We start from the raw sequence: 26968 nt of genomic DNA, 5'->3' as shown, positions 1-26968 counted from the left end.
TCGTCCTGGATCTGTGAACTCTCAGACCCATAGGGGTATCTGGATAAGACATTTGAGACAACATGGCCCAACATATTTCCCATCCCATCCCCTGGCTCCCAAGTCACATTGTACGGAGAAGGGCGCTGAGGCCCAGGAGGCAGGGACCCCCTTCTCCCCGCCCCCAGGTCACATGGCGAATTAGAGCTGAGTCCAGAGCGCAGGGCAGGCTCGGCCTGGCCACATGGCCTTCCTCTATTCTTGAGACACGGTGTGGGCATGGTCAACCCGGGCAGTGCCAGAAGATGAGGTCACGGTGCCCTGACTGGGGCAGTAGAGGACAATGAACCAGCAGAAGATGAAGACACCTGTCAGGGAGGAGAAAGCCTCAGTGAGCCTGGGGCAGCGCTGGGGCTGGCGGCTGCCCAGAGGCAAAACCGCTCCACTGTGAGAGTTCAAGAATGCACAGAAACATCAGCCCCCAAGGTGAAACCTGCTCCTGAAAAAGGACCTGATCAGTATCTTGGGAATGAAAACCAGTTCTTCAAGTAAAATCTATATACATATCTATCACATAAAACAAAGGCTGAAATGAAGAGATTTTCAACCACACGAAACAACGACCACAGCCCTTCTTATAAAGAGTTATTCCAGGATGTGCTTCAGCAAGAAGAAGAGGGAAGGTGTGAGGTATGAAAACTGTAGTAAGTACAGACATTGAGGGAGCAGTAAAAATCTTTTTGTGTCTTTAAAAGAAATTTAGAACTAAAACCCTATACAACAGTAGAAGTACTGAGGGGACTTCCCTGGTGGTCCAGCGGTAAAGAATCTGCTTTCCAATGCAGGGACACAGGTTTCTTGGTCAGGGAACTACAATCCCACATGCCACCAGACAACAAAGCCTGTGTGCCACAACTAAAAAACTTCACACACCACAACAAAGAGATTGTGTGTGGCAATGAAGACCCAGCACAGGCAAAAATTTAAAAAAGTACTCTTGTTAAAAAAAATATTGAAAAGACTTCAAGGGCAGTTAAAGTGGGCTGAGGGCTCTGTGAGAAAGAGAGAAATACTGAGTTACTCAGTGAAAGTGAAAGTGGCTCAGTCCTGTCTGACTCTTTGAGACCCCTCGGACTGTCCATGGGATTCTCTGGGGCAGAATACTGGAGTGGGTAGCCTTTCCCTTCTCCAGGGGATCTTCCCAACCCAGGAATTGAACGGGGGTCTCCTGCATTGCAGGCGTATTCTTTACCAACTGAGCTATCAGGGAAGCCGTTGAGTTACTCACAGTCAGTCGGAAAACCTCAGGGCATGAAGTGTTCAGGTTTAGCTATAATGGGTAACCTCAGAAAGAATGACAATCCACAGTTTCAAGACATGCCCCCAACCCTTAACCCCTGAGACTTCTCAGATGTGGACTCATGAATCTTCATCTAGGGCCAGTCTCTGATGGCCTAATAATATATGACTTCTGTTGTTAGCATTGTTCCCACATATTGAAGACTTACTGCGTCCCACACACACATTATCTCAGTTACTCATCATGAGACCTGGTGAGAAAAGTCCTGGGATTATCCCCAGCTGTACAGATGACAAGGATCTGAGGAGCTGAATGAGTTGCTGAGGTGGTGAGTGGAGGCAGGATTTGAACCTAGGTCTGCCTCTCCCCGGGTTTCCCAGGTAGCTCAGTGGTAAAGAATCTGCCTGCCAATGCAGGAGATGCAGGTTTGATCCCTGGGTCAGGAAGATACCCTGGAGAAGGTAATGGCAACCCACTCCAGTATTCTTGCCTGAGAAATCCCATGGACAGAGGAGCCTGGCGAGTTACTGTCCACAGGGTCAGGAAAGAGTTGGACATGGCTTAGCAGCTAAACAACAAGAACTGCTTGTACCCATGCTGCCAACCACGTTGCCATGCAGTCTCGTGAGGCACTGGGAGCCAGCCCTTCTCCTGTGGGCTTGAACCCGCTGGATCTAGACCCCCTGTGTCCCTAGTGACTGCTCTGGACAGGATGAGACTGTGAGTCAAAGCCACACTTGCCATTCCTCTCCAGGCTGTTTTCCCTCACAGTCGGGCTGTGATATACTTCTTTAAGTTGTGTGTATGAAACAGGGGTATGAGGAAAGGGGACAGGTGCAGGCAGGGAAACCCTGCCCCACATGCACCCTGAGTGCCTGCCCCTTTGCTGGATATGGGAGGAAAAATTCTGTTGGGGCCGGGAGCAGGCTTATCTACCATTTCCTCCACTAATCATTTCCTTCCTGCCTCCACAGAACCTCCAAGACTCTGTTCATGTCACATAGCCAGCATATCACAGGATCTTGCTCTCTCGGCCACAGATGACTGAACCACAGATGGATGTCTGATGGCCCAGTCAGATCCTTGACTCTCCTAAGAACATAGAAAAGACTGAACCAGACCACAGTCAGCGGACTGGGAAGATGACATAGGGATGAGGTGGTCATCGTGGGCAGCCAGTTGGAGGCCATGGGTAAGAACGGGCCCGTGGAGGGGAAAAGTTACCGCAGAGAGAAGGTGAGAGACTTGAGACTCCAGAGAAAAAGATGGAACAAGTATCTGCTTTGGTTTTGGTGGTTTTTCCTGACCCTGCTACCAGCTCCCATGAAGTCAGCCAGTCTTCCTACCCTGGGGTGCTTGGGGGAGCCTTGGATATTTAAAATCAGTACCCTTGAGTACCACCGGGCTTCCCTGGTGACTCAGTGGTAAAGAATCCACCTGCCAATGCAGGAAGTGTGGGTTTGATCCCTGGGTCAGGAAGATCCCCTGGAGAAGGAACTGGCAAACCACTCCAGTATTCTTGCCTGGGAAATACCATGGACAGAGGAATCTGGTGGGCAACAATCCGTGGGGTCACAAAAGAATCAGACTCAACTTAGTGACTAAACAACAACCCTTGATTTGAGCTAGCCTGAGTAGAATCCTGTTTCTTGCTATCCACACCTTCCCCCAAAGCCCCCCAACACCCTCTGGCGCAGGAAGGCAGCCCGTCTCCTCCCTAGCCCAGGAGCCTCACCTTGCAGAGAGGTGAACAGCGCAAAGACATAGGCCGTGAACGGGCCCAGGGACGTGAGGAGGGCCAGCCCCCATGGCAGGCCCACCAGGGACGAGAGGCCCAGCAGGGTGAGGACCCCCTTCCAGTGCTGCCCCTTCTCCTTGCCCGCTGTGGCACTCGACAGAGTGAAGATCTTCCAGGACACCAGGCTCAGGATTGCCGCACTGAAGAGGAAAACGATGAGGAAATAGCCGTGCACGGTGACGTAGAGGGCAATTTTCTCACGGAACCAGCACCTGGAGGAGATGAATGGCCGTTGGGACCAGAGGAAGTCCCCTGAGAGCAAGCCCCGGGCAGTCTCCCCAGGCTGTTCTTCTCTGACTAAAAAGATGCACCGCCCACATATCCATCCATCCTTCCCCTGCTCTCCCAGGGGAGAGGATGTCATGAGGCTCCAGGTTGCTATCCCTTTAGACTAGTGGGTACAAAAGGCCAATTTTGTCCCAAAGGCATGTTTTGTTCACCCTACCTTTTTTTGGGGAAAAAAAGCTGAATTAAGGAACACCCTTTTAAAAGTTAAAGGTTTGGCATATACATCCAGATTCCACTTGGTTTATGGGATCTTGGGCTTTGCTAGAGCCTCAGATGGTAAAGAATCAGCCTGCAATGCAGGAGACCGGGATTCGATCCTAGATCCCCCTCCAGGGACTGAACCCAGGCACTGGCAGTGAAAGCAGCAAGTCCTAACCACTAGACCACCAGGGAATTCCCTAAATATACCAATTTCTGCTTCTTTTACAAAACCATACAGCTGGCAGCTCTGTGGACACCTTCCTGAGGGACAGTAATCAGCTCCCAGTTAGGCTGGTGTGTGACTGCCAGTCTGCAGCCACGCCCACTCAGGCCACTGCAAGCATTTATGCTACCTGTCTGGCCCCTGGGACCCTGCATTCGAGGCCCTGGGCACAGCACCAAGGCCCCGCCAACTCTTTAGCACAGAGTCACGGATCTCAGGCGTGAGCCCTGGGAGAGGCTCAAATCGGCTCCACTGTCCCCTGTACTGCAGGGGTGCGAGGCCCCAGAGCAGGTGTGGATCAACCCCCATCGTACAGACGAGGCTCTGAGAGGGGATAAGCTTGCCCACGGTCACACAGCAACTCAGAGGCAGAGTCTGCATGGAACCAGAGCTGCTGCAAGCACTGGAGAGTCCTGCCCTGCACAAGGGCACCTGGCTAGGGGGCAGAGGGAGGCTGAAATCCAGCTCACCCTGCACTCACCAGGCTGGGCACCTGGCATGGCAGGTCAGAGGGATAAAGGGGGTACCTTTTAAAATTTTCCCAAAGGTGCTATAGAGGCTGGTGGTACCGCAGGCTGGAGCAGGGCGTCCTGCCTCCTGGTCCAGTCCTCTCTCCTTCTCAGCCTCCTCTCTCCTTGTCCTTCCTCTCTCTGGGCCTCAGTTTATCCCTCCAGGCCACGAGCTAGCTGGATCTGAGGATCCTTGGCCTTGATTTACTCTCTTTTTGGGATTCTCCCCTCTTCCCACCTTCTTCTGGCCCTAATTTGTGCCCCCAGGACCCTGAGGTCACCCCAACTCCCACAGCCACCACTCACAGCTCCAGCGTGGTGACGTTCTTCTCATCACGGATGGAGTAGGGGCCGTAGCTGTTGGCGATCCCAGTACCGATGACTATTAGGGCAGGCAGGACTGGGGGCGAGGAGGGAAGGACGTATGGCATCGCTGAGGCTCCCTTGGCACGTCCTCTTTCACATCCCCATCCCACCGTCCATCCTTCGAGCTCTGAGCCAATCAGAGTGGGAGCTGCCCCTGCCCATGGCCCTCCCCAAGGCTGGTCCCCTTCTGGCCTCATCCAGACAGAGCCAGCCAAACCTCTGCCTGGCCAGGAGACACCTACCCCAGCCCACAAGGCTCAGCTTCAGGAAGTAGTGGCCGAAGTAGGTGTTAAAGACCTTGATGACGAGCAGGTAGAGGTGGAAGGCTTCCAGGCTCATCCAGGTGAAGGCGCAGAGCAGGAAGTAGTGGAAGATGGCCCCCCGGGCCCAGCAGGCAGCATCGGACCCCTTCAGGCGTTGCCCCACATTGATGAAGAAGGCCAGATTCAGAAGAAATAAGCTGATGCTCAGGGACACATGGATCTTGGGGGCATCTTCAGACTTGAACCTCTGCCGGGAGAACCTGGGGCAAGAAGGGCCAGTGCAGAAGGGCACCCAGCCCTCTCCGTCTGACCGCCTCTGTTCCACCTCTCTGCCAGTGTGAGCACCCTCTGGTTCAAGTCCAGAGGCTCTCTTATGACCTGCAGGACCCTGTGGGTTCTGAATCTTTCTGGCTTCATTCCTTGACTCCATGCTTGAGCCAAACCGTATAAGTTGCAACTCTCTGAATGCCTTTTGCTTCTCCACAGCTCTCAGACTTTGCCCATGCTCTTCTCTCTGCTCTCAGGTGCCTTTCCTGCTCCACCTTCAAAGCCCTCCTTGGATGTTTCCTCCTGTGAAGGCTGTCTCTGGAGGCCACTATCCCATGCTTAGGTGGACCTTTCCCAGAAGTGAGTGCAGTGTAACTCTCCTGCCCCTTATTTCCATCTCTCTCCATGCTGTGACCTTGGGCCTAGCACAATAAGCAGGAGGAGGCCCTGCACTGGTTGAGTGACTGGATGGATGGTGCATGGATGCCTGAGGCCTAGAAACTGTAAGGAGGTGAGGCTCAGAGATGGACAGGGACTCAGAGTCACAGAGCAGGACAGGGGCTCCAGGCTGAGCCCAGGGCTCCACGCCTGCTCTGTGGAGCTCACTGCACTTTTCTAGACAATCAGTTCCTGCAGGACTCTCACTGGAGGGATGGGCCCTTAGGGCTACCTGGAGGGGGCATGAGGGATAACGTCCTCCTCACCTGAGATGCCAGGCCCCACCCTTGGGAGATACTGACACTTCCTCCTGGCACTCCAAGCACTTCTCTCAGTGTCCAGCAGGGCAACCAGCTGGCAAGTCATGCTTAGCTTGTTGGGAATGAAGGTAGTGTTCTGGGCCAGGGCTTGGGGATGGGGGTGGGGACCACTTACACTCATCGTTTGGTCTGAGATTGGGGGGTGGAGCTGGTGGGGGCCGCAGCCCCCTGGAAAAACAGCACCAGCATGTGGAGGAGGGCAATGGGAGGGCCCAGATTGGGAGTCAGGAGACCCAGGGCTGCTCCAAGTCAGTCATGGGTCAGAAGGCTGGGCATGGGGCTGCTCCCATGGGTTTCTTCAGCAGAAGTTCCTGTGGGTCCCTCAGCCATGGCCGGGGCCCAGAAGAGCCTGGGACCAGCTGCAGCAGCTTCTGCTGTCCCTGCTCCTCCTTCTTCCAGCAACAGCGCTGGGTTTTCCCAAGGAGTACCCTTCCCCACTCTCAGCCATGAACCTCAAACCCAAGAACAGGCACGTGATCTGGCGTGACCAATCAGTGTCATCCATCCTTTCGCCACAGTGGGCCTGTTTAGTCCTGGGCACATGGTCTAAGTTACTCGAGTGAGACTCAACTCTGCAGTACAGGGACAAAACTGAACACACACACACACACACACACACACACACACAGGGCATGCACGGGCTCAGCTTCTTTGGGGTATGATCTCTGCAGGGCCCTGCACTCAGAGGGACTCTATGCTTGTTTTAATGCTCTGTTGTCACCATCTTGAAATTCTTAATGAGTTTTGAACAAGGGACTACATGTTTTCGTTTTGGACTGGGCCCTGCAAATGATTTAGCCAGTCCAGTGTGCATGTGTAAACATGCTCTCACACACACACACACACACACACACACACACACACAATTGAATGCATGTGGAAAATGGTGAAAACTGAATGAGCTCTGTATTCTTGTTAGCAGTGCTGTGTGTGTGTGTGTGTGTGTGTGTGTGTGTGTGTGTTAGTTGCTCATTCACAAAGAGTTCTTCTCCAAAGAGCAGTGCTGTACCAATATCAATTTCCTGGTTTTATACTGTACTACAGTTATAGATGGAGAAGGAAATGGCAACCCACTCCAGTAGTCTTGCCTGGAAAACCCCATGGATGGAGAAGCCTGGTGGGCTACAGTCCATGGAGTCACAAAGAGTCAGACACCACTGAGCAACTTCACTTTCACAGTTATAGAAAATGTCATCACTGAGGAGAGCTGGATGAAGGAACCCTGGAACACTAGGTACTATTTTTGCAACTTCCTGTTAGTCTATAATTATTTCAAAATAAAGTTTTTTTAGAGACTTCAATTCTGAGGCTTAGTTCAGAAGATTAGCTGTTTAGGCAGCTAAGAAGCTATGATGCAAGCCTGGGGCTCTGCAAGGCCCCTGAGTATGAAGAAGTTGCCTGACGTGACTGACAAAGGAGAAAGCGAAGTGGTGAGACACGGAGTCCCAGGGACATCTTTTGAGCACCTGGATCCAGCATCACCTGAACTGAGATCACCTTGGGTGTTTCAGTCCCGTGAACCATGCATTATCTGTTTTAAGTGAATTTGAGTTGAGTTTCTGCCACCTGTAACTGAAATAGCCAGACACTTTTCAGCCTCCAATCCTGTTTTATAGATGAGGAAGCTGAGGTTTGGAGAAAATATGAGTATAACACAGGATTAACACTACTCTGTTGGTTTCTACCCTGCCCTGCTGCTGTCCTTGAGGGCAGGAAGGTGATGGGTCTCCTTCCTGGAAGGAGTGGGGCTGGGGCGGGGTGACCCACCTCAGGACAGTGTGGAGGACGATGGTGAAGGCCAGGAAGATCATGGAGGTTCCACAGCCAGCCTGGGAAATGTGTATGAGGGCCTTCACGGTGGCCTCATCCAAGGTCGGCCTCTGTGGGTGATTCCCCCAAACGAGAATCCTATCAATAGGAGGCTAGGCCCGCACACCCCAAAGGCCTGGCCCCTGCCCACAGCCACCCTGATCCCTGGCCCAGGAGCCTCGGCATTTCTGGAATTGCTGGGATGGTTGGGGAGGGGGCACTATTACCAGCAGCAGGGCGAAGAAGGTCAGGTGGTCACAGCGGCAGACAGTCCTGCGGACTCCGACCTCAGTGGAGCAGCCCTTGGAAGACCAGTCTCCTGATGGCCCAGGGGAGAAGGAGAGGGAGCATAGAAAAGGGGAGGGCAGGAAAAGGGAAGAGAGAGGTCCGGAGAGGAAAGGAAGAGGGGTCGGCTCTGCTGTTGAAGTCCTGTCCCCTAAGAACAGGACTTACCCTTACCCTCCCTTCATCTTACCCGGGGAAGGTCCTCCAGGCCCTACCTTTAGTCGCATCCCAGAATTCACAGCTGAGGTTCATATTCTAAAGCCAGAGAGTGGGAGTCAGGGGCGGGCGAGGCAGGGATGACTGGGAGTGGGGAGAGGAGGGTAGGGGGAGTGGGAGGTGCTCCATGTCTCAGCATGTGCCTGCATTAGGTGGAAGCAAGGCTCAGCCTGTGGTCACACAGGAACCACATTTGAAGCATTTGATGTATCCCAGGTCAGTGTGTGGGGTGTGGATTGGTGTGGGTGGGAGGGGCGTATGTCTGGGGGCTCCTTTAGGGGAGCGCACATGTGAGCAGATGTGCAAAGCCATGTGTATGCGTGTGGGTTTGCCAGGTCTGCCAGGCCCCTCTGGGAGCACGTGAGTGGAGCATGTTGGGAGGACTTGCGTGCATAGGCTGGACATGTGTCCATGGGCACAACTGTGTGTGTGGTCCTAATGGCTTCTCCAAGTGGATGTGGGAGGGTAAGGGGTGCAGAGTCCCCTGCATGTCTGTCTATATGCCTGGGGATGCCCACCTGCCCATGTGCCCCTCGGGAACTGCCAGGCCAGGGTGGGGGACTCACGGGGGGCTGGTACTGGTGGGAGAAAGTGATCTCCAAAGGCTCAGCCAGTTCGGTGACTTTTATGCGACCCAGAGTCAAGCCCACCATGCGATTGTTCAACACGCTGCTGCCGTCCTCCCGGCTGAGCAGGGAGCCCTGTGGAGGGATGTGGGGGAAGCCAGGCTACACAAGGGGCTCCCCCGACCCAACCCTGGTGGGGGCTCCTGGGACCTTCTAGGGCTTGTGCACCTTGCCTGGAGGGAAAAGTTTGGAGCCAGAGGTCCAGGGGATAAGGGGTCATGGGTGACCTTCTTCCTGCTGCTCCTGGAGTCTGCACCGGCTGTGCCAGGACGGGCCCTACACTCTAGGCCGAATGGCCACAACGCTGTGTATCTGATAGCTGTCCATTTCTGGTCCCCAGGCCTCCTCTGCCCTCTTAACTGGAGCACAGGTTTAGAAGGAAGATCAGATGAGAGATGGAGGACAGTGGATGCCTACAGGTGGGGAGCCCCTGCCCAGCAGCACTCAGGGAGGCACACGCCCCGTGTGAGTGCAGACACACTTCTGGGGACATACCTGGTACACATTTGCAAGGGAATGCGCATGCTTGCTTGTGTGAACATGGTCACACCAGCACATACATGATTATGTGTGTAATCAGGAATAAGAAAAGAGATGCATGTTTGTTCATGGACAAGGATGCACACAGGAAATGAACTCACTTGGGATACAGATACAAGTCCAAGGACACTGATGGGGGGCAGTGTCTAAATACCAACTGGGAATAACCAGCGTGAGCCTGCAGTCCAGACTCTAAGGACATAGGTCTAGATGACCTTGGCTGGAGACGTTCATCACTTCCTTCATCCCCACTGGGTCCCTCAGCAAAGACTCCAGAGGGGGCAAGCATATCCCAGTGAACCCAGCATTGAATCTCAGCCACCCTGTGCCTCTCCTCACCTTGAAGACATTCCCTGGACCGATGTCCAGGACGACTATGCCCAACCGGACCATCGGCCTGCCACTCTTCATGGATCCGAAAAGGCTCTTGGGCAGCCGGACTCTGTCAAGGTGCTGGTGCTCATCCTTGGTCATCTGCTTCGGAATCTGCAACCACAGACCCAGCCACTTCTGTCTTTCCCTGAGGAGCCCAGCCACCAGCACAGTTCCTGCCCCTCCCCCAGCTGGAAGGAGAAACTGAGGCATGCTGGGTGGTGGGACAGCACCAGGGTCCGAGGACAGCTCTGAGAGGTGGGACACCTGGGGACACAGTCCAAGCTCTGCTCTGTTCAGGCTGTGAGCCCCTGGCCAAGTCATAGCCCTTGTGGAGCCTCAGTTTTCCCAATATGGAGAATGGAGTCAGCAAGGTGTCCACGTGGCCACCAGTCAGGCAGGCTGAAAGTGGGTTATGAAGGGGAAACACCTGAACAAGTCAGTTTGCAGGTGTGAGGAAGGGTCAGTAGTAGTGCTTTTGGCCAGGGTCCTGACCCCTGCTGTGCTGACAAGGGCTAGGATGACAGTGTCTGGTTTCTGATTCAGGTATAAAGGAAAAGCATAAGGCCATCGGGAAGGGAGACAGTGAGGACAAAGAGGAAGAATACAAGAGTTCACATTGAATGTAATATCCATCCCCACCCAACAACACATTTTGTAACAGCTAAAAATGCAAAATATTAAAATAAATTTTCATGGGTCGTTGCCAAGTGTGTTTCATCCATTCTGTGACCTCACTGTTCCCCTGGGGCTGCAGCCTGGTCCCACCTGATCCTGCCTCAAAAGCACCCATGGGCATGGAAAGAGGGGGAGCTACGTGTTATAGCCAAGAGCCTCAACTTTCTGCTTCCTAGCCCAGAACCTTGTCAAAAGGACATGTGGGTGATTTCAGAGGCCGGTGCCTACCCCACTGCTAGGGTGAAGTGATAAAGGGCTGAGAAAGGCCCCTCCATCTTCCATCTCTCCTTCTCTGCTGCTGCTACTGCTAAGTCACTTAGTCATGTCCCTGGGATTCGCCAGGCAAGAACATTGGAGTGGGTTGCCATTTCCTTCTCCAATGCATGAAAGTGAAAAGTGAAAGTGAAGTCACTCAGTTGTGTCCAACCCTCAGTGACCCCATGGACTGCAGCCTTCCAGGCTCCTCCATCCATGGGATTTTCCAGGCAAGAGTACTGGAGTGGGGTGCCATTGCCTTCTCCACTCTCTTTCTCTAGGCTGACCTAAAAGTCCTTCAGTGACAGACCACTTCCTTGCTGCTCAAACTTCTGCTTTATGCCTGGAGGGAGGCTGTGCCCTCACTGCACCAAATATTCCCTGTATGTTATTGCATTTTCCCTGTCTGATAACCTTTACAGTGGGCAATACCACCCCATTTTACAGATGGAGAAACTGAGGCTCTGAAAAGTTCAGTACTTTGCCCAAGATCACAGTAACTAGTTAGGGGCAGAATCCAGAGTCTGCCTGTTAACCCTTTGCAGTACCTCCATCAGTGCCTCTGTCTGGTTTCTAACATGTTCCCTGATAGAAGTTCTCTTGAGAATGTCAGACTTTCGAGGAGCCTTCAAGCTCATTTTATAGATGAGGATTCAGGGGCCCAGAGAGGGGAGGGGATTCCCTTGAGGACACTTTGTCAGGTAGGGGAGAGTCCAGGACTAGAACGCTGACTCTCTATTTGGCAATCTTCTGAAGGCCTCATGCTAGCACCCTGGACAATCTGTTACCAGGATCCACTCATCCAGCTAATTCACCAGCACGCACTAGCTAGGTGGCAGAGAACTACCCAGTGTGACTTGGGAAGGACAACTGTTGATGGACACCAAGCACAGACCATGATTCTCTCAGAAAAATATGCCTGAGGAAAGTAGGGCCAGAACCCACCAAAGGGGAGGGGGGAGTCTTCACCTGAGAGGGGGTCAGAGAGAAGTACAGGTCTTCTGAGACATTGGTGTTGATGCTTTTGACAAGCGCCGTCAAAAAAGACGCATTCAATGTGTCCGTCTGACTCCTCTCCACCAGATAGGTCTCGAAGTTCAGCCAATATCTATAAGGGAAGATAGGGTCTTGCAGGTTGAGTCACTCACTTACTCACCTGGATGACAGGAGGAGGAATACCATGGACAGCGATCATCAGGCTCTTGGTATAGGAGGGGTGACCCAGGATATCAAAGGGAAGACCATGATGCTGCAGGAGAAGAGGGGTGCACGGGAGCGATTCATGCTAGTTCTGAGGGATTCTAGTCAGAGGCCCTCCTGAGTACCTGTTTCTCTTTTTTGGTAACAAAATACATTACAATGTAGTTTGTCATCTTAACCATTTTAAAGTGTGCAATTCAGTGGCATGAAAGACATGCACAACATTTGAAATCATCTTTGCTATCTAGCTCCAGAAATGTCCATCACCCTAAAAGGAAACCCTGAACCCATAAAGCAGGTACTCTTCCCCCAGGCTCTAGCAACCACTAGTCTATGAGTTTGCCTATTCTGGATATTTCATATAAATGGAATTATGTGCTATCAGGTCTGTTGGCTTCTTCCACTTAGTATGTTTTCAAGGTTTACCTATGTTATAGCATGTGTAAGTATTTCATTCCTTTTTAGGGATGAATAATATACCTTCATATGTATATACCGCCTTTTGTTTATACATGTTTCCATTGATAGGCATTTGGATTGTCTCAACTTTTTGGCTGTTGTGAGTAGAGCTGCTTGTATTCACATAAACGCTTTTGTTTGAAGAGGTGTTGTTTTTTTTTAAGTCTTTATTGAATTTGATACAATGTTGTTTCTGTCTTGTGTTATTGTTTCTTGGCCAGGAGACATGTGTGATTAGCTCCCCAACCAGGGATTGAACTCACCCGCTGCATTGGAAGGTGAAGTCTTACCCACTGGATCACCAGGGAAGCCCCTGAAGACTTGCTTTTAATTCTTTTGGGTGGATACCTGGGAGCAGAATTGCTGGTAATCTATGTTTAACTTCTTGAGGAACTATTCAACTGTTTTCCATATTAGCTGCATCATTTTATAGTCCCATCACCAATGGGTGAGGGTTTTGAGTTCTCCAGATTCTTGCCAACACTTAGTATTTTCCACTTTGTTTCATTTTCAAATATAGCCATCCTAGGGGGTGTGAAGTGGTATCTCACTGTGGTTTTAATTTGCATTTCTCTAGTGACTAATGATATTGAGCACATTTTCATGTGTTCATTGGTTTGTGTAAATCTTCTCTGGAGAAATTCTTCTGGGTAGTTGAAACTGTGGGATGATCAGGGTGTGGTGTGAGGGCTGTGCTCGGCTGTGCTGTGCTTAGTCGCTCAGTCATGTCCAACTCTTTGTGACCCCATGGACTGCAGCCCGCCAGGCTCCTCAGTCCATGGGATTCTCCAGGCAAGAATACTGGAGTGGGTGCCTTGCCCTCCTCCAGGGGATCTTCCCAACCCAGGGTTCAAACCCAGGTTCCCCACATTGCAGGTGGATTCTTTACCATCTGAGCCACCAGGGAAGCCCAAGAATGCTGGAGCAGGTAGCCTATCCCTTCTCCAGGGTATCTTCCTGACCCAGGAGTCAGACTGGGGTCCCCTGCATTGCAGGCAGGTTCTTTACCAGCTGAACTACCAGGGAAGCCCCGGTGTGAGAGCTCACTCACATTTATTACCAAGTGCTAAGTGAACACAGGGAATTCAGCCTTTGAAGACTTAGCTCTATGTACACTGACTTATTGGAACTGAACTGGCATTGGAATACATAGAATACAAATTTAATTGTCATTTATTTTACTGTAGCCCTCTTGCCATGGGCTAGAACAGGGGTCCCCGGTCCCCGGAGCCACAGACGGGTATCAGTCCATGGACCGTTAGAAACTGGGTCGCACAGCAGGAGGTGAGGAGTTGTCTTCCACAAAACCGGTCCCTAGTGCCAAAAATGTTGGGGACCACTGGGCTAGAAAGTTGGGGTGAGGCAAGTCCCCCCCCAACCCAGTCCCTGTCCTGGTGCTCTCCATGGTGCTGAAACTTCTCTGGCCAGAGTTCCTCTTCCTGAGCAAGGGGTCCTAAGATGTGTTGCCCATGTTTTAAAAATAATTTTAAACAGGTGAAGGCTGAAGTAGCAATGAGAGAGAAGTGGAACAAGAACAAATAGAGCCAGATCAAGGCTACTGGAAAGGAGTAGCTATGGAGGGCTTGCAAGGGAGACAAAAGGGAGAATTTTATTTCAACATCATTTTTTGAATAGTCACAGTTACCCAGGTGGTGCTGGTAGTAAAGAACACATCTGCCAATGCAGGAGGCATAAGAGATTCTGGTTCGATCCCTGGGTTGGGAAGATCCCCTGGAGAAGGAAATGACAACCCACTCTAGTATTCTTGCCTAGAGAATCCCATGGGCAGAGGAGTCTGGTGGGCTCCATAGAGTCACAAAGAGTCAGACATGACTGAAGTGACTTTGCACAGCACCAAGGAGTAAAACTCCAAGGAAACCACAGGACAAAAATATTATGAAATACAATCCATGAAAACATGTGCAAATGAGATTGGATGGATCCGGCAACTAGAACATCCAGCCAGGAACAGTGGGGTGAGACTGTCCAAATCCATTGACTGAGATACACCAATTGATGCTACTTTTTATCTTTCAAAAATCTAAACAAAGAAGTTTTGTGATTTTTATTGTTACCAAATAAAATAGAGAATTTTATTTCACAATACATGTAGCTCACCTCATGCACTCCAAACATTCCTTTCCCTTACAAAACAGACCATGAATTTACTTTCTTGAGGGGAGATTTTCTGATCTGGCTTTCAGAGCACTTTTTAAAAATTGTTTTAGTTGTGAAAGTAACATATATTCAGAAATTCTAAAGCATAAATGAAAATGAAAAGAAAGTGTTAGTCACTCAGTTCTGTCCAACTCTATGTGGTCCCATGGATTGTCTCCTCTGTCCATGGAATTCTCCAGGCAAGAATACAGGAGTGGGTTGCCATTCCCTTCTCCATAGATGTATAACTGAATTTTTAATTGTAAAGCTGACACCCATTTAAGGGTCCTCTTCTTTGTCTGATACTAATTTAACTATTGAGATATCTTTTTGTTTGTGTTTGTTTGCATGATACATTTTTTTTGTTGTTGTAAATGCTGTGAAGTTCAACAACTTGTCTTTTACCTTGGAGGGGACATCTTGATATTCTCTAGTCCTCTGAATGTCCAGGAGATGCACTGAGGTGATGGGACCCTGAATTCTTAGGGAGTTTGTCTCCTATCTTCTGGTTCACACGTGTCTTCCTACAGCATCTTCACTACTTGCTGCTTTCTGCTCATCAGATCTAATCAGCAATGTTGTCAATGTGGTGAACTTTACAGAATGTCAGGATGAGTGAGGTCTCTGTGAATTATCTTATGACAGTGAAAAGACTTCATGTGGCCCTGAGGAAACACTGTGGCTATATACTGTTAGCTCTGCCAAGTAAAAGCAAATGACTTCAGGGACTTCCCTGGTGGTCCCGTGGTTAAAATCCACCTTCCAATGCAGGGGACTCAGGTTCAACTGTCTTCCCTCATAGCTCAGTTGGTAAAGAATCTTCCTGCAAAGCAGGAGACCCTGGGTTGATTTCTGGGTCAGGAAGATCTGCTGGAGAAGGGATAGGTTACCCACTCCAGTATTCTAGGGTTTCCCTTGTGGCTCAGCTGGTAAAGAATCTGCCTCCAGTACAGGAGGTCTGGGTTCGATCCCTGGGTTGGGAAGACCCCTTGGAGCAGGGAAAGGCTGCCCACTCCAGTACTCTGGCCTGGAGAATCCCATGGACTGTGTAGCCCACGGGGTCGCAAAGAGTCGGACACGACTGAGCGGCTTTCACTTTCACTACTTTCAGGTTCAATTCCTGGTTGGGGAACTAAAATCCCACATGCCTTGGGGCCTCTAAATTCCCCTCACTGCGACTACAGAGTCCACGTGCTGCAAATGCTAAGCCCGAGCACTCTAGACCCCATGCTCCACAACAGAAGAAGTCCACATATCACAATGGGAAGCCCTTGTACCGCAACTAGAGAAAAGTCCGTATGCTGCAATGAAGGCCTAGCACAGCCAAATTTTTTTTCAAAAACTTTTTCAAAAAGCAAACTACTTTTGGAAGTCCTTGAAAAATGGTTTGGAGAAAAAAAAAAACATTAGCCATGTAATAGCCGCATAGCAATACGAAGGGCTGTGTTGATTTCTTTGTGAAAACATACTCATCAGGGACAGCAGCTGCGATTAGATTCACTACCTGATTAAGTTTATGACAGTCCATGTCATTCTCCAAGACCCACCTGACTGATGGTGTGTTAAATGGAGTTATGGCAGGTGTTATCACTTCTGCTTCTTTCAAGGCTGCATTAACCTCTGTATTTGCCCCCATCGATGTTGTTTTGTTTCTGGTTTACTATCTCAGTGGGAAGAAGACATTCCAGGAGCTAGTATTTAGCCATTCAATGAAATGCCCTCCCAAATGCAATTCAATAAAGAAAGCATAATCTCTTTAATAAACAGTGCCAAAATTGGACTTCCCTGGTGCTCCAGAGGCTAAGAATCCACCTGCAAGTGCAGGAGACATGGGTTCGATCGATCCCTGGTCCAGGAAGATTACACATGCCTCGGGGCAACTAGGCCAGTGAGCTGCAACTCCTGAAGCCCGAACACCCAGAGCCCGTGCTCCACACAAGAGAAGCCACTATAATGAGAAGCCTGAGCAGTGCAGTGAAGAATAACCTCCACTCACCTTGCAGCAGCAAAGATCCAGGGCAGCTATAAATTCATTCATTCATTAAAAATTTTAAAAAAGATAGTGCCAAAACTGTTAGCTATCTAAATGCAAAATTACAGCAATAACATAAAGCTAGACATTTATCTCACACTGTGCACAAAAAATGAACCTCAAATGCTAATTGAGCTTAATTATAAGACTTCAAACAATACAGTTAGAGCAGAAAACTTAGAAGAAAAATTTTATAGCTTTGCTAGATGAACATTTCTTTGATATGTTTTAAATTGAAGTTAGAATTTATCAAAATTAAATGCTTTTGATCTTCAAAAGGCATTGTTAGGAAAATGAAAAAACAAAACATATACTGGGAGAGAATACATATTTGCAAATCATACATCTGATAAATGACTTGTATCCAGAATTCTTAAAACTCAGTAGTAAGAAGACAACCCAGTTTTTTAAAAGAGAGGAAGATTTGAATTTCACCAAAGAAAATACACAAGCACATGAAAAGTTACTCAACATCACTAGTCATTTGTTAAATGCAAATAAAACCATAGTGAAATACCATCCACACTCAGTGAAATGGCTATAACCCAAAATACCAACAGTATTGTAAAAATGTATTGAAACTACAACCCTTTTATACTGCTTACGGGAAAGCAAATGATATAGCCACTTTGAGAATCAGTTTGGCAGTTTTTTATAAAGCTAAACATTTGCTTACTATATATTCCAGCAATTCCATTCCCAAAGAAATGAAAACATATGTCTACAAAGAACTTGAATTCAAATGTTTATGGGAGAGGCCCAGATTCCTGCTCCAGCTCAGAGAGCCCTTTACCTCTGCAAGTTTCCCAGATGGCAGAGTTCCTCCTGAGAATGTGTACATTTTGAGAAGCAACCAGCAGTTCTGTTAAGGTCGAAGTCTTCATACGAGTTCATATTGGCGAAGCCCTGGCAGACATTTCTTGGCTTTTCATCTCTGCGTGTGAAATCTCCCTCATCTAATGGAAGGATGCAAAATGTGAATGTTCTGCATGGGGAGGCGCCACAAGAGCAGAAGGTAGAGGAGTTCAGGGTCCAGAGTCTAGTGGTGTGGACTAGAACCCCAACTCCATACATACACACCAACTGTGTGAACTTGAGATGGATTCATATCCTCCCTGGACCTCGGTTTCAAGGTGAAGGAGATAATATCCTGCCCCTGCCGCACCACCCCCGCCCCCCACATCTCACAGGGCCAGTGGGCTACTTCAGGGAAAGTGCGTACAAAAGGCTTGGCACATGACTCTATAGATAAAGGTTCATGTTAGTGCAGGTACCCTTTCCTGCCTCCTCCAGGGAGTCTGCCTGGCTTTTTTGCATTTGTTCCACATCAGACTTTTCAAAGCCTTCACAAGTGGGACGCATGGTGTAACTCTTAGACATGATCTGTTTTGGTTTGCCTCATTCTCCCACATTCCCAGCACAACCCTCATGGCTACCTCCTGGTATAGGTGGAAAATAGAGCAGAGTGAGGCTCCCTGAAGCAGAATGACTGAGCAAGGTCAACAGCTGGTTGGAGGCTCCAGGACCAGAGGTCAGCTTTCACCCGGTAGGGGATGAGTGCAAGCTTCAGGTCACTAGCTGTGTGACCTCAGATGAATTACTTAAACTCTCTGATACTCAGTCCCATTGGCCAAATGAAGCTGATGATACTTTCCTTCCTAGTTGTGGGGAGGATTAGAGATCATACGTGTTAAGGACATAGCTCACAGCTCACCGGAGGGGTACAAAGAGTCAGTATTATTTATTCCAGGAGGTGAGAAAGGCATTGTAAAACTATTTGCATATTTATGTATTTACATTGGATGGAAGGATGTGTCTATATATTTACCTATCTCTCAACAAAAATAATATATGAACAGAGTTTTTAAAAACCAACTGTACACAAGGACATAAAATGAAAAGTAAAAGTCCCTGCAACTCCCAGGTCACACTCCAGAGTTTACTACTTATAAAAGTTTATTGTACAACTTTCCACGGAATGACTATGCATATGCAAGTATTTTATGCGAATTTACAAATTTACATGAATGGGATCATTTAGCAATATATCTAAAAGAGCTTTCTGTGTCAGCACATACCGATCCATCTCATTCATCATATATTTGCATACTATTTCAGTATACGGGTATTGCAATGCTTCTTCAGTTGGTCCTCTCTTGGTGAACATTTAGGGGGTTTTGTTTTATTTTTATTTACTATTTTGAATACTTACATCTTTGTCAGTGTATGTTATGAATTCATAGAAAACATTCCTATCCTCGGCATTTCTATATCAAAATGTATGCACTTTGGAAAATTGCTAGATATTATTGAATTTCCTTCTTTTTTTAAAAAAGATGTATGCAATTTTATGTACTTATTTGGCTGCACTGGGTCTTTGCTGCTGAGGCAGGCTTTTTCTACTTACAGTGCACCGGCTCTAGGCACTCAGGCTTCAGTGGTTGTGGCATACAGACCAATTTGCTCTGTGGGCTTAGTTGTCTGGTGGCATGTGGAATCTTCCTGGACCAGGGATTGAACCTATGACCCTTGCACTGGCAAACGGATTCTTAACCACTGGGCCACCAGGGAAGTCCTCAAAGTCCTCAAATTTCCTTCTCAAAAGGGCTACAGCTCTTTAGACTTGCACCCAAATGGGCAAGAGTGACTGCTTACTCAGACGCTCACAGTCCTAGACTTCACCAAACTTTCAAATCTTCGCTAGGCTGGGGGGTTAATTGGATTTCATTTTTATTTTAGAAGGAGTCTAAGCATCTATTTGTATGTCTTTTTCCACGAACTGCTTTATCGTTTCCTTTACAGGGGTGAGCCTGGATCTTGACCATCTGTGCCCTCAGGTTCTAACTGGCCCACCAGGAGCTGAGGGTGAGGTAGGCAGGGAGACATTTACTTTTCATTTTTTCACACCCTTCTCCAGTGTTTGATTTTTTTTAAAAGTATGTACAGTATTACTTTCACATTAAATGAAACCAGTTAAATTTTAAGACAAAAATGAAATACATAGTAAAGACAACAGCACAGCAAAGTCAGGGTAAATGAGGGTAAAACAGTAACATTTTCGAGTGTATATAATAATTAGGGCTATGTGTGACAATGTTTTAAGTAGCTTATAAAGGAACTTTAGTTTTCTGTTAGATTGTAAAGATATCCATAATATGTGGTTTAATGGGAAAAAGCACAGGATGGGTGAGAATATGCAGAACGAGATCCATGTTTTCTTTCTAAGCAAAGGAGGAAGAGAGGGGCTTCCCCAGTGGCTCAGAGATAAAGAATCCACCTGCCGTTGCAGGAGACATGGGTTCGATCCCTGATCTGGAAAGACCCCCAAGAAGCAGAGCAGCTAAGCCTGGGAGCCACTACGACTGAGCCTGTGCTCTAGGGCCTGGGAGCCACAGGTACTGGAGCCCACGCTCCCTGGAGCCCACGCTCCGAGACAAAAGCAGCCACCGTAATGAGCAGCCTCTGCACCACAGCGAGGGGAAAGCCCAGGCAGCGATGAGACCCGGCAAAGCCAGAAATAAAAGGGAAATAATTTTTTAAAGAGGAGGAAGAGAGAGAAAACAGGGCAGGAGGGAGAAAGAGAGAAGGAAGAAGAGCAGAGGGGAAGAGGAGGGGAGCCCAGGAAAGTGTCACGTCAGCTCCAGGGGAGGGAACATTGTCTTTTAATGGCAGCTCTCTGCGTGCCTGAGGGCTACTCATGGGTGCTGGGTACAGGGGGTACCTCCGCAGGTGTGAACAGAGCCTCCCTCCTGGCCCGCCATGAGATTTCAGGGCCTTCAGACTTACGAAGCTCTTGGCAAGTACCTGGGGCAGAGAAGATTACAAAACATCTTTTTTTGCAATTAGTTTTGGAAGACATTATCAGAAGCATTTAGCCCAGACGGGGAGAGCCTGACCCAGGCCTTTGTGCCAGAGGTCCCTCCAAACCCACCCTACTCTTCTCCATCCTGCTCTGACCCAGAGGTTGGTCTCCAAGGACCACATCAATCCGGGTTCATATGGGGAGTGGGGGATGGGCAAAGAGGTCAGAGGGCAGGACAGTACCTGCTCCTCCCTAGCCTCCCCATCACTGGCTTGCTTCTCTCTGCCGACAGCCACAGACTCTTGTTCCTGACCTGTCCTTAGTAAAGTATCCCCCCTCTGCCTTTTTTAAACTTTTTTTTTTAATGTGGACCATTTTTGAAGTCTTTATTGAATTTATTACAGTATTGCTTCTGTTAGGTAGTCAGAAAGGAAAAAGGAGTCCAGAATGGCGATGGCTAAAAGACAGAGACAAAGAAGGGAAAAGTCCCTGAAAGTAGAACAAAGGAAGATTCGCGGACGGAGTGAGAACCTCAGGTAAAACAAACAGCCCTCCTGGCTAGCCCAGTTTACAAAGGGCAGGCTCAAGGGGAGGAGAAAAAACATATAAAAAGAGAAGCCAAAATTGGGCCAGGGGCTTCTCTTCTTTTCATGTCTTTTGGTTTGGCCCACCCTCACACCTTGAGGATGTATTTTCCTTTGCTTTCTAAGTGAAAAATATAAACTAGTACAGCCACTATGGAGAACAGTGTGGAGATTCCTTGAAAAACTGGAAATAGAACTGCTATACGACCCAGCAATTCCACTGCTGGGCATACACACCGAGGAAACCAGAATTGAAAGAGACGCGTGTACCCCAGTGTTCATCGCAGCACTGTTTATGATAGCCAGGACATGGAGCAACCTAGATGTCCATCAGCAGACGAATGGCTAAGAAAGCTGTGGTACATATACACAATGGAGTATTACTCAGCCATTAAAAAGAATACATTTGAATCAGTTCTAATGAGGTGGATGAAACTGGAGCCTATTAAACAAAGTGAAGTAAGTCAGAAAGAAAAACACCAATACAGTATACTAACACATATATATGGAATTTAAAAAGATGGTAATGATGACCCTGTATGTGAGACAGCTAAAGAGGCACAGGATGTAGAGAACAGACTTTTGGACTCTGAGAGAAGGCGAGGGTGGGATGATTTTGAGAGAATAGCGTTGAAACATGTATATTATCATATGTGAAATAGATCTCCAGTCCAGGTTCGATGCATGAGACAGGGTGCTCAGGGCTGGTGCACTGGGATGACCCAGAAGGATGGGATGGGGAGGAAGGTGGGAGAGGGGTTCAGGATGGGGAACACATGTACATCCATAGTGGATTCATGTCAATGTATGGCAAAAACCACGACAACATTGTAAAGTAATTAGCCTCCAATTAAAATAAAGAGGAAAAAAAAACAAAACGAGCTGTAACACAGCTGTAACACTGGCCCATCCGAGAGCTGTAACACTGGTCTGTCCATCACTTCAAATTTTTGTTGCCACCAGACAGAACCGAGGAAATTACAAACTCCCCAACTATTTCTCTTTTATGTTTTTGATTTTTGGCCACAAGGCATGTAGGACCTTAGCTCCCCGACCAGGGATTAAACCTGTATCCCCTGCATTGGAAGGTGAAGTCTTAACCACTAGGCCACCAGGGAAGTCCCAGGAAACTAACCCTTTATTAGAGACCGTCTGCTTCCCTCTAGATACCTCCCAGTGGCACAGTGGTAAAGAATCCAATCAACGCAGGAGATGCAAGAGGGTTCGATCCTTGGGTTGGGAGGAAACCCTGGAGTTGGAAATGGCAACCTGCTCCAGTATTTTTGCCTGGAAAATCCCATGGACAGAGGAGTCTGGAAAGCTACAGTCCATGAGGTCTCAAAAGTGTTGGACACGACTGAGCGACTGAACACGCACACACTTCTGCCTCTGGGTCCCTACTCCTTTGACGTACCCATGTCACTCTGCTAGAATGTCAGTCCCTTGAGAGTAGGGACCACATGGTATATGAGCACAGGGCCTGACATTGTGTCAAGGGCTCCATTCATTCGGGAATGAATGAATGAAAAGAGCAAATGAAGGCATGGCAACTGCCCAAAAACACACTCAAAGAAAGGACCTTACCTCAAGACATAAACCTCTCAGGGCTCCTCACACTGCTTAAACAGCTGAGCCAGAGCACCCATCTCACCACAGGGGAAACTGTCACTCCGAGGGGACTCTGAGGCCTGATCAGAAAATTACAACTTCTGTGAGGGGCCCAGGGTCCTTATGAGGTCAAGCAAGAGCCACTGTTGGTTATGAAGTTAATTAATCCTTCAAGTGTTGCTGCCACACCTCTGGCACAACGTTGCCATTTTTCACACTTTTTTGAGCCATGTCCATGTGTGTTAGTTGCTCAGTCGTGTCCGACTCTTTGTGGCCCCACAGGCTCCTCGGTCCACACAATTCTCCAGGCAAGAATACTGGAGTGGGTTGCCATACCCTTCTCCAGGGAATCTTCCTGACCCAGGGATTGAACCCAGGTCTCCTGCATTGCAGGCAGATTCTTTACCATCTGAGCCACCAGGGAAGCCCTATTTTGTGCCTTAGACTGAATTTTGCATGTCCCTGAATTTCCCAACTTTTGAAGAGAAGAGGCTCACTTGAAGCCCTGAGAGATCAATCCAAAGCCATGTGACCCCACGCTGGACACACACCGGGGTGGGGATGAGGCACGGGCACTCAGGCCACTCACTGAATCAAGAGTGAAACAGGAGGAGCAGCCAAGGCTCAGAAAAACAGACAGCCCATGGGGAGGGTGCATCGTCCTCTGCCCCAGGGGGTCGCTGCAGACGGCAGAGAGCAGCCAGGGAGAGCTGGCCAGGTGGGCCAGGGGTGGGGGCCCGCTTTCCCAGGAAGGAGGACAGCAAGGGCACAGCCTGGCACCCTCAGGCTGCCTCTGGACAACCACCATGTGGATGTGTGCCAGACCAGGAGTGAGGGCTTCCCTGGCGGACCAGTGGTTAGGACTTTGCCTTCCAGTGTGGGGGGTGTGGGTTCGATCCTTGGTTGGGGAGCTAAGATCCCGCATGTCTTGGGGTCAAAAAAACAGAAGCAATATGGTAACAAACTCAACAAAGACTTTTAAAATGCCCCACATTAAATATGTATATATATATTTAGGGAAAGAAAGGCCAAGAGTGAAGGAATGGAAAGCCTAATTCTCAGCTTGGGTGACTGGGTACCGTGGAGCTATTGTGGGGTCAGGAAAGGGGAACCAGTGTGGTTGGGGAAAGGGGTTGGTGGTGGTGGGAGGGCAGTGCAGGCCGTGTCTGGCCTCAGCCTCCAGGGGGTCCCAGACTCCTTTCCAAGGGGCTCAGAGGCAGTGGAGAAGGGCTTGTCCCATCCCTTCACCCTGTGTCCCAGAGCCAAGACTGTCAGGGAGCCACAGCCTGAGGTGTAGGGGTCAGGGAGCATGCTCCATGGCCCCCCGCCGTCTCCAGGGTGCTGCGGGGAAGGCACGGGGACCCAAGACGAGTGCTGACCCAAGTTTATCAGGACAGTAAAACTGACCCAGAGGTCAGAGGAGGTGAGGCGGCCGTCAGGGTGGGCTCCTCAGAGGACACGCTCCGGACATGCCCCCTCCCCAGCCCTCCCCGTCCCCAACCCCGGCTCTCCCAGGCTTGGCAGGAGGGGGTGGGGAGCCCACTGCTCACCTGGGGCCAGATGCAGGAGTAGCAGGACCCCCAGGGCCCTGGGCGCCACCATCCTGGGCCAGCCTCGTCCGCCGGCCAGAGCCCTGCAGCTGTGTGTCCTTCTGGCCCCAGGCTCTGCTGAGCCGGCCCTCCCTGGCCCCCACCCCGCAGTGTCACCACTTCCTGTGGCCTCTTTCTCCCTTCCTGTGCCATGGCACCGTCGGTTAAGTTGTGAAAGGTGAGTGTAGGGAACTGAGCAGTGTTCCTAGCCTCACCCCGCCCCATGACCATCTGCAGAGGGGCCCAGACTCCCTGGGAGCTGCTGAACCCACCCCAGGGACACTGCTCCTGGGTCTTATCTGGGTGGGTGTGGGGATCCAGCAGCCACAGAAGCTCTGAGCAGGTTCCTGGGGAGTGATGATGGGCCCAGGCTTTGGAACCAACAATTCTTTTTTCAGATCCTCCTTTCACAAGCGAGGGGCCTCTCTGAGCCTCAATTTCCCACTTTGGTAAACAGACACCAGGTGGCCCAGTCAGTAAAGAATTCGCCTGCATTGTAGGAGACGGCCTGCAGCTCAGGAGACCAGGGTTCGATCCTTGGGTTGGAAAGATCCCCTGGAGGAGGAAATGGCAACCCACTCCAGTATTCTTGCCTGGAAAATCCCACGGACAGAGGCGCCTGGTGGGCTAGAGTCCATGGGGTTGCAAGAGTCGGGCATGACTGAGCGATTAAACCACCAAAACAGACACAGCAATGCAGCAATGCCTCCTAGGGCTATGCCGGGTGTGTGAGGAGACCCGTCACGCAGCAGGCATGCAGCTCGGCTGTAGGGATGAGAATGAAGATGAGGAGAGAGTTGACACTCCCTCCTTCAGGCCTAGGATTTGAAGACCAAGGCTCAAGCCCAGGCCTGCTAGGGTCCTGGGAGGAGAGGAGGAGCCAGGCCTGGAGGCCCCCGGGGCCACTTCCCTCCCCCACCCAGCAGATGGAAAAACAGAAGAGGTATGAGCGAGGGCCCTGGGTCTTGGTCAGAGCTGGGCTGACGTCTGTCCTGGCCACTTCCCGGCTGCCTGAGCTGGCGTGAGCTAACCTCTGCTCCGAGTTTTTTATGAGGCATGGGGAGGATTCAAAAGACGGGTAGGCCCGCCCAGCCCTGGCTGGCTTCTCTTTCCCCTTCCTCCCACATAGTGTCCAGACAGGACTCAGCCTCTTGCTAGGCCCTCTGGGCCCTGGGAGGGTCGGGGCCACACGGGGGGCAGGTGGGAATCTGACAGGACCCCAGGCACTTCCTCTGCAGGGAAGGCTGGAAGGGTGAATGGGAGCCACTGGCCTGCCCCTCCGCCCACCTCCACCTGACTTGCCGCCTCCTCTCTCCCAGCCACAGGTCAAGGCAAGGGCTCGGTGAACCATGACTGCTAGGTTCCACCCCTGGAGACCCACCTGGTGCCTGGGGCTCGCAGAGGGACTCCCGGATGCCTTTTTGTAAAGAAGAGCCTGAGCCCTGCAGACCGGAACCCAGAGTGTGCAGCCCGCCTGGGGAGATAGGACCGGGGACTGGCAAAGTGGTTGGGAAGGCCCGGCAGAGCCAGAGCAGGGGCCACCTCTCCTAGGCCCAACGGGGGCTGGAGCTGAGCATGGAGCCGCTCAGAGCCCTGGGGATTCCCAGGAACACATCCCTGCTTCAACCGTCTCCCATCCTCAGCTTGTCCAAACGGCTCCAGGTTTGGAGTCTCCTGGTTCGAGGCCTCCGGTACTCTGGACAGGCCCAGCCAACTCACCTCCTGGCTATGCCAGCCCATTTCCCACACAAAGGGGGAAACAAGCCTGGTGGGACCAGGGGTCCTATTGTCCAAAGTCCCACAGCCCAGAGATGAGTGTGATAAGAACCATCTGGGTTGAGGAGTACTGCAGAGCCGTCAGATGGCCCGTTCAGGGCTGTCACGAGAGGATGAGATCCGACCAGAAACCTGGTCCCTGCTACCTGAGCTGGCCCCGGAAACAGACACTAGGTGCTCAAGAGAGTCCTTTGGAGTGGGAGGATTTGTTTGAGGGGAGTGCTACCGGCCGGGGGGAAGGGGCTGGGTCACCCTTCCTGCCCTCCCTGAGGATGGCTGGAGGTGTTTCCTAAGGTCTAGCCAAGTAATGTTGGTCTGAGAGACCCCCAGAGAGGTCCACGAAGGGGAGATGGCCCCGATCTCTGTGCATCCCACCCAGATGTGCAGTTGGGACAACGGAATGGGGGAGGAGGTCTGTCCTCTGCCTTCAGGGGCTGGGGCACAAGAGGAGCCCACCACTTGGAGAAGGGCAGAGGCAGGGGCCGATGGAAGTGGGTCTGGGCAGGTCCCCAGATATCCCACATTCAAGCCTGTGACATCACTGCCGGCCCATCCCTGGCTGCCAGGGCCCTTCACCCCACTTCCTATCCATCTCTGGAGACCGTGCCTGTTTCCCAAGCCCATGTTCCTCCTGGAGCAGCCAGGACAGGAGGGAGGAGACTGCAGGGATGGAAAGCTCAGATGCGGGCCAGGACTAGAGCTACACTGGACCTTTAGACACAAAGAGCCGTGATCAAACAAGATTGCTTCCGGAAACTGAAGGGGGGATGAGAAGCTATTTGACCTGCCTCACCTGTGCCACAGGACAGAGAGGGGAGACTTGACGGGACAAGGTAGAAGGCAGTGATGGGAGAGAATCAGTTTATTCAATTTATTGGATAATTCACTTTATCCAATCAGTTTATTCCTGCAGCCCATCCACTGCACACCGGTCAGTAAACTGGTTACATACGTCCCGTGACCAGCCAAGGGTTGAATTCAGCCCTCAAATGTGATTTCTTTGACTGGTGAATATTTTGGATTAGCTA

At 50.3% G+C, this 26968-nt stretch overlaps 1 protein-coding gene across 1 annotated transcript; it reads right to left on the bottom strand.

The window, feature by feature from the left end:
• Window positions 1–234: 234 nt before the first annotated feature.
• ADGRG3 (adhesion G protein-coupled receptor G3) lies at window positions 235–24177 on the bottom strand. Its single transcript, XM_052656519.1, has 12 exons — window positions 24126–24177; window positions 17375–17537; window positions 11703–11841; window positions 9768–9914; window positions 8829–8963; window positions 8262–8301; window positions 7989–8080; window positions 7720–7832; window positions 4907–5187; window positions 4605–4698; window positions 3015–3289; window positions 235–347 (listed from the first exon to the last, which is right to left on the bottom strand). Exons 1-12 carry the CDS (start codon window positions 24175–24177, stop codon window positions 235–237), a joined length of 1644 nt encoding a protein of 547 aa, XP_052512479.1.
• Between the last annotated feature and the right edge of the window lie 2791 nt (window positions 24178–26968).

The sequence above is a fragment of the Budorcas taxicolor genome, chromosome 18, assembly GCF_023091745.1.
Source record: "Budorcas taxicolor isolate Tak-1 chromosome 18, Takin1.1, whole genome shotgun sequence".
In the NCBI taxonomy this organism is placed as follows: domain Eukaryota; kingdom Metazoa; phylum Chordata; class Mammalia; order Artiodactyla; family Bovidae; genus Budorcas; species Budorcas taxicolor.
The sequence above is the reverse complement of the archived record's forward strand: the minus strand, read 5'-3'. Positions and strand labels throughout refer to the sequence as shown.

Excerpts from the sequence above, each read along its gene's own strand:
- ADGRG3 (XM_052656519.1), bottom strand. The coding sequence starts at position 24,177 with ATGGTGGCGCCCAGGGCCCTGGGGGTCCTGCTACTCCTGCATCTGGCC. Across the intron at positions 11,842-17,374 it reads CATCTGGGAAACTTGCAGAG|ATATTGGCTGAACTTCGAGA; the intron begins GTAAAGGGCTCT and ends CTTCCCTTATAG. Across the intron at positions 9,915-11,702 it reads TCTCTCTGACCCCCTCTCAG|ATTCCGAAGCAGATGACCAA; the intron begins GTGAAGACTCCC and ends CTGTGGTTGCAG.